General features: G+C 42.8%; 1 protein-coding gene across 7 annotated transcripts in view; it reads right to left on the bottom strand.

The window, feature by feature from the left end:
* Positions 1-12,966, bottom strand: part of RGL1 (ral guanine nucleotide dissociation stimulator like 1) — a 295,309-nt gene that overhangs the window by 133,257 nt on the left and 149,086 nt on the right. For 2 of the 7 annotated variants that reach the window (XR_014816489.1, XM_005667817.4), the window contains exons 1-2: positions 4,913-5,125; positions 3,787-3,897 (exon numbers count right to left, since the gene is read on the bottom strand). The exons of 2 other annotated variants lie outside the window; for them this stretch is intronic. Coding sequence is in view for 3 of the 5 variants with exons in the window: in XM_005667817.4 (XP_005667874.4) it covers positions 3,787-3,897; positions 4,913-4,939 (138 nt within the window). In the remaining 2 variants the exon portion in view is untranslated. Of the gene's footprint in view, positions 1-3,786; positions 3,898-4,912; positions 5,126-5,497; positions 5,614-12,966 lie in introns of those variants that run through there. 3 more of the 7 variants (XM_003357576.6, XM_084977961.1, XM_084977963.1) reach the window with 2 other exon arrangements.

The raw sequence follows: 12,966 nt of genomic DNA, 5'->3' as shown, positions 1-12,966 counted from the left end.
AACCAAAGAAAAATGACAACGTTTCACCATTTGCTCTTCCAAAAAACTACTGGAAATTTTTCTACAAGCTAATTGAACAGTTGGATAAAATTACTTTTTAAGGTTTCTTCCAATCCTAAGATTTTATGATTCTGTGACATAATCAGAGCCATTTTTTCTTTGAGCAGCCAGATAAAATTATCCCTAAGATGTTATTGTAAAGGAAAAATTGGGTTAGTATTTCAATAATATTTGGTTTTTCAAAGTTGCCCAATATAACCTCACTTAAAGCTGCAGCTGCATGTACCCGTAAAGCCAGCCTAAGCCACAATCAGTTGTATATTTTACAACCAAAGACAGAGGGGTTTTACTTCAAAAGAGATCAACTGAACACAAAATTTAACAAAACAAAAGCAATGTTCTAACTGTTTTGAACTGTATCACATGTCACATTGAAGAATGTGCATGAAATTATTTTGCTATTCTTCCCAAACTGAATCATAGTTCTATTTTGTGATCTGAGTACTAGCAAATACATTGTGCTCATCCCTTAGGCCTTTTGATTAAGCCTTACTTACAGACATGCAGTGAGAGCCAGGTCTGCCCTCCGGTGCTAGACAAGCTCGTCCATCTTTTTTTTTCTTTTTTTTTTTTTTTGTCTTTTTCTAGGGCTGCTTCCCGCAGCACATGGAGGTTCCCGGGCCAGGGGTTGAATTGGAGCTATAGCCACCAGCCTATGCCAGGGCCACATCAACGTGGGATCTGAGCCACGCCTGCAACCTGCACCACAGCTCACCGCAACGCCGGATCCTCAACCCACTGAGCAAGGCCAGGGATCGAACCCACAACCTCATGGTTCCTAGTCAGATTCGTTAACCACTGTGCCATGACGGGAACTCCCAAGCTTGTCCATCTTTGGTGCACTGTACTTCATGCACCCAAGATGCAGAGCTTGTTAACAAGACACACATCTTCACATTAAATATCTCAACTTGCAGCTCAAGTTATCATTCAAAAGATCAAAGAAAGCCAGATGGCTCAAGTCCTGCCCCGGTGCAAAATCTCAGGGGAGAACTACACACTAAGCATCCTTGTTCTTTTTGCCCACCCCCACAGCATGTGGAGGTTCCTGGACCAAGGGATAAAACCCACACCACAGCAGTGACCCAAGCCATAGCAGTGACAATGCTGGGTCCTTAACCCGCTGAGCCACCAGGGAACTCCAGCATCCTTGCTCCTCTGAGTCAGTGTTCTCTTCCCCTGCTAGGGAAACAGCCTTAAGGTCCTAGGCAGTTCCCAACAGCAAGGAACTAAACATATGGGTTCAAATCCAGCCTCTACCACTTCTAGCTGTGTGATCCTGGCAAGCAATTGAACTCCCTTGGACATTAGTTTCCTCATGTGGGAAAAAAAGAGATAATCACAATACCACCTTCCTTGTACACTGTCGTCATATTTCGATATACCTTCACCTGACCTCAGTCCCTAGTTCACTCTAAAACTAGCTGCTTCAACATGAGGGATGCGGTCAGTCATAGCGCAGTAAGTTTGTGTAGGGACAAATGGTTTTCCAGCTTATCGTGGTAATCATTTCATAATATATGCAAACGTCACATGATACAGCATACCTGACATTAACAGGATAGTGTACGTCCACTACATTCAATAATAAGTAAATAAATAAAACCGGCTGCTTTGAAAAGTTTGGAAAGGAATATCAGAAAACAAACATAGAGAAGCCACTCACGGGCCTAAAGAAAAAGGCTTTGTAATTGCCATGGCTCGACTGGTTGAGTCACATTTAATTAAGCCTGGAATTTCCAAGGACAAAAACAGTGCTTCCCAACAGGACACCTAAGACAAGAAAACAAGGGGGATCAGAGCTGGAGCGTCCCTAGGAACTGGCGCTCAACGACTGGGGGGGGCGGGCAGCAAATCAAACTTTGCTGAAATGGGGGGAAGGGGGGCCGCATTCCTCCACCAACTAGAGGCCATCTTTTTACCTATTTCCCTCTTTGATATTTTAGCTCTACTCCTAAATCCGGGGTGAACCAACCCTGAACTCTATATGAGAACTCAGGGAGAGGGGGAGAAAAGAGGGGTCCGGTGACCGGAACAGTCAGTGACAATCACTAACTGGGAGCATCTATATGAACCACACTTGTATTTGGGACCTGCGGAGTTAACCTGTCCATGTCCCCATGACTTGCTCATTTGCTGCTATTGCCTTTGGCTAAAAACTAAAACTGTCACCAGAGCAACATCGGTCTCATTATAAAGAGGGGAAGAACCTGGCATCAGAAAATGTAATGACCCTTTTGAAGGCAGCTGCTTCAGAACTTGTGAATCATTTTGAAATACTCAGGCTAGACCACATCAAAACTGCATGTAAGCAAAATGCATATACACGATCACCAAAAACAAAGTGATGCCCTGTCAGAACTCTAGTTCTGCTTTTCCTATCAGGCTGCTGGTGATACATCTAATTAATTTCCAAATCGTACTCCAAGTACCCACTTGAAAAGTCGAAACCTCAGGTTTTCAAAGCAAAGGTTTCTAGCTTTCCAGGCTACACCTGTCCCTAACAGCTTACCACCCTGGTGGGTGGTACCTCAACCCCAAGTACAGAGCAGGAAACGCCTGACTTGAAACAGCCGGGGAAGCCCAAAGCAACGACCGCCCGTGTCAGCAGCCCAGCAGACCCGTGGCAGAGGAAACCATTGCTGCCGGGCATCCTGCCTTAAACGCCAGGAATTGCAAGTCACATGTTGCCTCGGTCTTAACGTGAAGTCCAGGGCAGTTTTGCTTCCTGTCCTCCTTCACACCCCACCTTTGAATGCTGCTCAAAACACTGAAAATTTTCTGAAACATGAAGCTAGTAAAGACAGGACACCCGAGCATAATCTTCACGGCTCTCAAGCCCATCAGCTGTGAAGCCTGAGTGGGGCCAGAATAAGACCACGTGAAACCACACCCCACCCTCCTCTATTCGCCTGCCACTATGCTCCTTCTCAAGGCTGTCTGCCCTCTGAGCATTGCTTCTAGCCCCAGATGAAGAATTCCTTCCTTCTTTGCATGAGGGTGTTTGCCCAAGCGTTTCGTTCCTCACACCCCCTTCAGTTGGGATGTGATGAAGGATCCATCCGGCAATAAAGAGTAACTCGCTTGATCCCACCTGATACTTTCAAATCTCAATGGAAAAAAAAAAAAAGTTTTATTTATGGAAGCAGTGTTTCTCCAAAGACCCAGCATTCTCCACACACTGTACATGAAGTCATGGGCACAAAGCACACCTTTGCCTCCTCATGGGCTGTGGAAAGGAGGTGACAATGGGAAATCTGCCATCCCCGCCACCATAGGAAGCAGATTTGGAATGTCAGGCCCCCCGAGCATTCCAGGTACTTGGTACAGGAACGGAGTAGGACCAGGGATGTCAGCATCAACAGGAGAAAGACAGGGAGAGGAAGGGGTGCCATCCGGGCAAAATGGCTCTTGTCTAACACTGGGCTATTTTCTGGTCCTGTAATTCTGTGCTACGTTCTGCCACTCCATCCCCACTCTATTTGCCAAGTACCTCAAGATGTTTCCAAGAGGTTCTGAATTATTGACAAACCTAGGGAGATACTTTGGAAAACAGACCAGTACTGCTACTGCAAACACTTGGTCACTGTAGTTTCCTTTTTTAAGGTTAAAAGAGATGATAGGAGGAAAGGGGGGGGAGGGAAAGCCTGCCTCTGCTAAATAATGATATTCACAGAACACAGACACTGCAAGCCCAAAGTTCACAGTCTCTCCAGCTTTACTCACCCCTAGCCATCTTGCTCCTTTATTGGCAGCCTGTTGAATCTGGACTCTTTTGAGGGTGACATGGTAAACAGCTCCTTCCTCTACCTCTTCACCCCAGTCCTGAATCGAGCTCTGCCAGGGGGTGGGACAAAAAGAAAGAAAAAGAGTATTTTTTTTTTTTTTCCTCTCTGCTAACCGCAATCTATCCCAGCTGCTTACAACAGCACTCGGGACATAAAAGATGGGGCTGTTCAAAAAATATGTATATATATCACAATCAGAGCAACACAGGACACATTGCAACAGAGGGAATGCGGGGATTTTCTTGGCCCCCAGCCCTTTCCTGCGGTATCAGGAGTCCCGGACTTTCCCATTTAGTTATTTTTCCTAGACTTGCTCACATATCTTAAATGGTTTTTTAAAAAGTCTTCTCTTTCCCCCTTCTTAAAGAAACGGTGGTTTAGTCCTGATTAACTTTTCCTCCTTAAGTGCGAGGAAAAATAAGTCATTCGCAGGAAAAGTTTGCCCTTTTCTAAGTGGCTCCGTTATTTGAGCAAACTACATTTTAAACACTGCCAAAACAAGTGTTTAAAATGCCAAGAGTGCTCGCTCCTTTGGAGTGAAATGCTTTGCATGTCCTTTTTTTTTTTTTTTTTTTTTTTTTTTTTTTTTTTTTTTTTTTCTCCTCTCATTGTTTGGGAACCCAAAAAGTTAGCGGGAGGTAGAAAGTTTTTATTTCTGTCAGATCATCTGGCAAGTGCAGAAAAGGCAACACATCAAGTCTGTGCAGCGGGACCCCCTGGGTTTCCCTGTCCCCAGCTAAACTTGAAGTTTGTGTTTAAAGAGCCGCCGGGACGCAGAAGTGCCCGCGGTTCACGCAGACGCACAGTCCTCCTGGCTTAAAAGTTTTCCTTTGCTAACACACATCTGCCCCAGACACACCAAAGGCAACTGCTGAGAAAGTTTGGTTTAAAGGGAGAAGACACGCAGAGAGGAAGGCGTAGGAAGCCGAGGGAGAAAGCCTGACCTCCCAAGTAAGGGATCGGATTGCTCCGTGCACTCCGAGCAAGTCCAAAACCCGCCCAGAGAAAGCGGGAGAAGATTCCCCACCAGAGCCGCCTCGGAGAAGGCAGAGAGTTCGCGTTACCATTTTAGCTTGCCAAAGCAATTTCATTCTCAGTTTTCTCTCCGGTGTGTGGACGCGGCATGGTGCGCCCTGCTTCCAGGCAAACGCAGTCCCCGCCCGGCTCTGCCGCGGCGCCTCCGGCCCCAGCCCCGAGCGGCCGCGGCGCACCGAACACAGACACGCGCCCGCCGCCCCGCCGCCGCCGCCGCCGCCGCCGGTGCGCGCAGCTCGGCCACAAAGGGAGCGCAGCGAGCGAGCGAGCGAGCGAGGGCGCCGCAGACTCCTCCCCACGCCACTCCGCCGCTCCGTGATGTCAGGCTTTCCTGTTTGTGCTGCGGAGCACACGCTCCCTCTCGGAAATCCCATGGATAAAGTTAGCGTGCGGTATTTCTCCAGTTCTGAAGGTGATCGGCAGACAACCACCCTTTCAAGTGGATCGGGTTTGCCTGATTGGCCACAGACCAGGTGCCTAAAACGACCCGGGTGTGGTCTGTGGGATCCAAGCGTGTTTCTCCTTCCTTAGCGCGAAGAAATAAAGGGGGAGGGGGAGATGCAAAAAGGATGGGAGGAGGGGATCATTAAAACGTCTAATTATCCGCCGGTTACCTATTGAATGAGATTCCATCAGAGCGACCCCATGAGAACGGCAATACTGGAAGCCCAGAAGTGTTTCATTCGAACAAAAACAGAACTGGTCAGAAGGTATTCCAAAACCCATACCCAAAGGCTGTCCCCTGTCCCGCATCAGCACACTACCAACAGGAAGTTGCCCTGGACTTCTTTCTTCCACCCAATGAAGAGGCTCATCCAACAGCAACTGGTCATTGTGGGAGGGAAAGGGACAAAGCAGGAGAGGGTTTTGCTGAGACTGACAGCGAGGAAAGTGGGCCCCCGACGTTCTGTGAGTCTTTGGGAGCAGTCACCAGGGGTTGAGTTGTCTGTACTGCTGGGACACAGTGGGATAGTACCTCGGGGAAGAGCCATTCATGACGAGCCCGCCAGGAGGAGTTTTGTCAACACATTAAGTAAATCAGCAGCCCCATACCAGATGGTAATGCAGTTAAACTTTGGCACCTAACAGAATTTCATGTCAATTGCAAAGACGTCTAGGGCGCCTGTCTTTTATACTACTCACCCCTAAATGAATTTAATCGCCTTTCAATTTCTTTTTCTAAAGAAAGTCCTCTCATTAATGGCCATGCTAAGGCATAAGGCTGGCTTTGGTGAAGAATATATTATGAACCGAAAAGCTAGAGAATCAAATATGCTGATGTTCCCAGGAGAGCAAAATAAATAAGAGTGAGGGTGCATCAAGGAAAAATAAAAAGATCTTTGAACCGTTGAGAACATCCTGAAGTCACTCAGCAAAGTTCCTTCCCCTCATACAACCAGAACCTAGAGAGCTCAGTAACTGTGGAGAGAAGGGATGCTCTTTTTATAAAACCCGAAGGGGTTGCTTCCAGTTTTTGAAAAACTCACGTAGACTAGATGCTTCTGTGATCACCAGTTTAGAGTGTTCCCAGTGTCCAGAGCAAAATCGTGTGGAAACCTACCTCTATGCTTCTTAAGCCATCCTCAGTCCCCCGGCCCACCCCTATTCAGTGATCTTGAAGAATACAAGATGCACCTGGGGACAGTTAAGCAACCCATAAGGTCAATTTCACCACTACTTTAACCTAATTTTTGGCTGTAAATTTGGAGACGACTCCTTAAAATTTTCCACTTCAGGGATATCAAGAAGTTTCTTCAATCTCGCCCCCTCCAGGACGTCTTTCTGGATAGGACAGCTCATAAATCAGAAGCCTTCACTCAAGTTTCAGATCTCATCACCTTCCTCTCTCTTCCACCAATTCTGTAGCTAGCCACCCGGTGTGTAAGGGGAAAACAGGCTTCCACCAGAGGCAGCTTCAAATGCCGGCTTACTTTAACAGTGAACTGGAGTGCTACTTCCCTGTGCTTTCATAGCCTTATCTGTAAAATGGGTCAAACATCTATCTCACAGAGTTTGAAAAAGGATTGAATATGTACATAAATTATCTAGCACATGATCAAAAAAAGCTCCATTCCCTTATGAGTGTACTCCCTCCTAAACTGCATCTTCTCAGATTCACTGAAAAGTTGTATGTATACAATGTGGGGAAATCTAAAATGATGTTTTCTAGCTGAAAAACTTCAGAGAGGTTTTCCAAGAATAACTACTTGTATTTATACTTGATAATGTATGTGGTTTTGTCCAAATGTTCAATCCCCTGAAAAAGGCTGGTTTTAAGCTCGGTAGAGCAGTCAGGTGTTGCAGTTTATAATTTTTAAATATTTATTTTAAAATATTTCACCTGCAGGTAGCTCAGTCAGTATTACCTATTACACATACTTTTGGGTTAAAATACTCACGGTCCATATGTGGGAAGGATAAGCCAGCAAGCCATTTATAATCGTTTGAATGTATTTACCAGACTAACCTACCTGTGATCTAGCATGGTCCTAAAAGAAAAGGTCAAGTTTGATTCAAAGGATATCAGCAATGATTTGTACCGTTCAGTGTGGAAGTCTTTCATCTCCTCGGTTAAGTCGATTCCTAAGTATTTTATTCTTTTCAGTGCTATTGTAAGTGGAACTGTTTTCTTAATTTCATTTGAAGATTGTTCATCATTACTGTATAGAAATGCAACTGATTTTTATACATTGATTTTGTATCCTGCAACTTTAATCATCTATTAGTTCTGACATGTTTTATGTAAGCACATAAAAAAACAGAAAGACATCCCATGCTCATGGATTAGAAGAATTAATATTGTTAAGACTATCCATATTACCCAAAACAATTTACAACTTCAATGCAACCCCTATCAAAGTTCTAAGCATTTTTGCTAAGTAGAAATATTTAGAAATAGTAAAAGAGAATCCTAAAATTCATGTGGAACCACAAAGGGCACTGAATAGCAAAGCAATTGTTTTCTTTTCCTTTTATGGTTTATTATGGAATATTGAATATAGTTCCCTGTGCTATCCAGTAGAACCTTGCTGTTTATCTATTTTATATATAGTAGTTTGTATCTGCTAATCCCAAACTCCTAATTTACCCTCCTCCCACTTTCCTCTTTAAAGTTTCTTTCTGTTTTATAAGCTCATTTGTACCTTTTTTGTAGATACCACATATCAATGATATATTTATCTTTCTCTTTCTGACTTATGTCACTTAGTATGATAATCTCTAGGTCCATCCATGTCGCTGCAAATGGCATTATTTCATTCCTTTTAATGGTTGAGTAGTATTCCGTGTGTATGTGTTTCTCTTTTGGAAATTAAGCCCTTGTCAGAGGCACCATTTGCAAATATTTTCACCTATGCTATAGACTGTCTTTTCATTCTGCTTATGGTTTCCTTTGCTGTGCAAAAGCTTGTAAGTTTGATTAGGTCCCATTTGTTTATTTTTGTTTTTATTTCTACTGCCTTAGGAAAATGACGTAAGAAAACATTGGTACAATTTATGTCAGAGAATGTTTTGCCTGTGTTTTCTTCTAGAAGTTTGATGGTGTCATGTCTTATAAGTCTTTAAGCCACTTTGAGTTTACTTTGTGCATGGTGTGAGGGGGTGTTCTAATTCCTTGATTTACATGTGGCTGACCTACTTTCCCAACACCACTTGCTAAAGAAACTGTCTTTTCTCCACTGTATATTCTCGCCTCCTTTGTCAAAAGATTAATTGACCTAAGTGTGTGGGTTTATTTGTGGGCTCTCTATTTTGTTCCATTGATCCATATGTCTGTTTTTATGCCAATACCATGCTGTTTTGGTTACTACAGCTTTGTAGTGTTGTCTGAAGTCTGAGAGAGTTATGCTTCCAGCTTTGTTCTTTATCTTCAGGATGGCTTTGGCAATTCTGGGTTTTTTATGGTTCCATATAAAATCTAGGATTATTTGTTCTATTTTGGTGGAAAATGTCATGGGTAGTTTGATAGGGATCTCATTAAATCTGTAGATTGCTTTGGGTAGTATAGCAAACAATATTAATTCTTCCAATCCAAGAGCATATCTCACCATTTCTATTCAACATTCTATTAGGAGCCCTAGCCACTGCAATGAGACAAGAAAAAGAAATAAAAGGTGTCCAAATTGGAAGGGAAAAGATAAAATTGTCATTATATGTAGACAATACGATACTATATTTAGAAAACCCTATAGACTCCATGCAAAAACTATTAGAACTGACAAAAAAAAGTCAGCAAGGTAGCAGGATACAAGGTTAACATACAAAAATTGGTTGCCTTTCTTTACAATAACAATGAAATATCAGAATAGGAAAGTTTAAAAAAACCACAAAACTTTTAAAAATTACATCAAAAATATAATACTTAGGAATAAACCTGACCAAGGAGGCAAAAGACCTATATACTAAGAACTATAAAACATTGATAAATGAAAGTGATTCAAAGAAATACAATTTTGAAAAAGAAGACCAAGGCTGGGGGTTTCATACTTTCTGGATTTCAAAATATATTACAAAGGTACAGTAACCAAAACAGTATGGAGCTGGGATAGAGACAGATATTTAGATTAATGGAAACTAATAGAGAACCCAGAAATAACCTCACATATATACTGGTCAACTGATCTTTGACAAAGGTGCCAAGAATACATAATAGGGAAAGACAGTCTCTTCAACAAATGGTGCTGGGAAAACTGGATATCCACATGCAAAAGAATGAAATTTGACATGTCTTACACCATATACAAAAATAAATTCAAAATGGCTTAAAGACTTAAATTTAAGACCTGAAACCATAAAACTCCTAGAAGAAAACATAGGGGGAAAAGTTCATGACACTGGCCTTTGCAATGATTTCAAGCATATAACATCAAAAGCATAGGCAACAAAATCAAAAATAGCCAAGTGAGGAGTTCCCATCGTGGTTCAGTGGTTAAGGAATCCGACCAGGAACCATGAGGTTTCGGGTTCAACCCCTGGCCTTGCTCAGTGGGTTAAGGATCCGGCGTTGCCGTGAGCTGTGGTGTAGGTTGCAGATGCGGCTCAGATCCCGCATAGCTGTGGCTCTGGTGTAGGCCGGCGGCTACAGCTCCAATTTGACCCCTAGCCTGGGAACCTCCATATGCCGTGGGAGCGGCCCTAGAAAAGGCAAAAAGACCAAAAAAAAAAAAAAAATAGCTAAGTGAGATTATATCAAATTAAAAAGTTTCTGCACAACAAAGGAAACAACTTTAACAAAGTGAAAAGTCAACCTGTAATATGGAAAAAAATGTGTGCAAACAACATATCTGATTAAAGTATTAATATCCATAGTATATAAGGAACACCTACAACAATAGCAAAAATAATAATAATAATAACTGAATTTTAAAATGGTCAAAAGGAGTTCTCATTGTGGCTCAGCAGGTTAAGAACCCAACTAGTATCCATGAGGATACGAGTTTGAACCCTGGCCTCACTCAGTGGGATAAGGATCTGGCACTGTGGAAAGCTGCACCATAGGTCTCAGATGTGGCTCATATCTGGCATTGCCGTGGCTGTGGTATAGGCCTGTAGCTGCAGCTCTGATTCAACCACTAGCCCAGGAACTTCCATATGCTGCGGGTGCAGCCCTTAAAAGACATAAAATAAAATAGGCAAAGGACTTGAACATTTCTCCAAAGAAGACATACAAATGGTCAATGCAAAAAGGCTCAACGTGACTAATCATCAGGAAAATGCAAATCAAAACCAGAATAAGGTGTTACTTCACACTTCTTAGGATGGCCATTATTAAAAAAGAACCCACAAATGTTGACAAGGATGTAGAAAAAAACAAACGCTCATACAGTGTTGGTAAAAATGTTAATTGGTACAGCCATGACAGAAAGCAGTGTGGAGGTTCCTCAACAAATTAAGAAGAGAACTATCATATGATCCCAGCAATCCCACTTCTGAGTACTTTCGAATGTAAAAGAATTTAGGAGTTCCCAGTGTGGCTCTGTGGAAATGAACCTGACTAGCATCCATGAGGACTCAGGTTCCATCCTTGGCCTCACTCAGTGGGTTAAGGATCCAGCGTTGCCGTGAACTGTGGTATAGGTCGTAGATGCAGCTCGGATCTGGCATTACTGTGGCTGAGGCATAGGCCAGCGGCTACAGGTCCAATTCGATCCCTAGCCTGGGAACTTCCGTATGCTCAGGTAGGGCCCTAAAAAGACAAAAAAAGCAAACAAACATAATTTAAAAGAATTTAAATTTAAATAAAGAATTTAAATCAAAATAGTAAAGAGATCTGAGTGTAGCACTATTTATAATGGCCAAGATGTGAAAGCTGCAGCTGTGGAGGCCAGTACCTGCAGTTCTGATTTGACCCCAAACCTAGGAACCTCCATATACTGCAGGTGCAGCCCTAAAAAGACAAAAAATAAGTTAATTCATTAAAAGAGCGACATCCTGCCATATGCAACAAAATGGATGAACCCAGAAGACATTATGCTAAGTGAAATAAGCCAGTCTCAGAAGGACAAGTACTGCACAATTCCACCTACATGCAGTGTCTAAAGTCAAGTCAGAAGCAGAAAGTTGCAGGGTTCAGGGAGGGAGACACAGGGAGCTGCTATTCAATGAGTACCAAGTTTCAATTATGCACGATGAGAAAGTGCTAGAGCTCTGCTACACATTTCTGTGCTTTTAGTTGACAGTAATGCACTGTACACGGCACAATTTGTTCACGTTGAGGGGGAGGGGAAGGAGATCAGAAAGGAGCTATACTTAAAACATTAGGATGTTGCTAGGACAGTCAGTAGCAATAGAAAATCCTTGGGATATAACAGGAAAGAGGGAAGAAGTATGGAAAAACTCAAAAGGAGAGAAAAAAAACCACCTTTCTTATTTTACCTTTCACTAGAGCCAGTAAAGAGAGAACTGGGGAGAGCAAACCTAAGCAGCTTGTGTGCAGATACTTTCAGAGAATCTAACTAGAAGTGGGAATATGTAGTTTACATACTCCATACAGTCATTGATTTATTCACTGGTTTCTATGACACCATGCTCCTCTAGATTTCATTCTACGTCTCTGGTTTCAAGAAGAATTGCAAAATATAAAAATTATGACAGTATACCTATACATGTAGGTTGACATGGAGGAATACTTGTGTGCCTGGGGAACATGATGAGACCTCTGGCATCTAAGAGCCAGGACTGGAATCCCAGCTCTAGACCAGGCGTCACCCAAGAAGTTGAGCCTCACTTCTCACAGCCTTGGTGTCCTCATCTGTTTTCTTTCATGCTTACCATGAATGTTAAATAAACTACACTACATAAAACACCTAACAGAAAAAAAAAAAAAAACTATACTAAATAAAGCACCTAATAGAGTGCTTGGAAGAGAGGAGGCTTTGAATCGAAACATCTTCATGAAGTTCCTCTTGGCTCAGCGGCTTAAGGACCCAGCACTGTCTTTGCTACAGCTGGGGTCATTGTTGCAGTGTGGTTCGGTTCGATCCCTGGCCCAGAAATTTCAGCATGCGGTAGGCGTGGCCAAAAGAAAAAAAATGTATCTCCTCCCCGCCCCCCTTTCCCTTCGATGTAATTCTGTGTTCATTTACTGCATTTGGTTTGCAATCTGCATGTTCTTTAGATGCTTGCCTAGGTAACAGATTGTCCTGCCTGACAGAAATGTAAGAACAGTGCAAATATAACAGACATTGTACTTGTAAATAAGTAGTATAAAACTTGTCTTGAAATGTCACTATCAGAGTAAGATGGGAAGAAATCGGGAAGGCCTTGATTTTGTCCTTAAACTCAATGCTGGACTATGAGGTCCTGCAGCCAGTTAAAAGTTTAGAGAAAAACAGTCTCAAGAGGGAATAGTAATGACAATAACGACAGCTATATGATAAAAGCTAAAGAGGTGAGAGGTCAGCATTCTTCTTTTACACTTCAATTATTTATTTTGGCCCCACCCACAGCATGTGGAAGTTCCTGGGCCAGACTGAACTTGCGCTGTAACCTGAGCAACTGCAGTGACAACACTGGATCCCCAACTCCCTGTACCACAAGGGAACTCCTTACCTCCAAACTTTAGAACTGTGGAGCATATAGCCTC

The sequence above is a fragment of the Sus scrofa genome, chromosome 9, assembly GCF_054392235.1.
Source record: "Sus scrofa isolate SSC_HxYL_T2T_F1_AM1 chromosome 9, Sscrofa_HxYL_maternal_Yorkshire_Landrace_v2.0, whole genome shotgun sequence".
NCBI classification, from domain to species: Eukaryota; Metazoa; Chordata; class Mammalia; order Artiodactyla; family Suidae; genus Sus; species Sus scrofa.
This window is presented reverse-complemented; position numbering and strand designations above follow the sequence as displayed.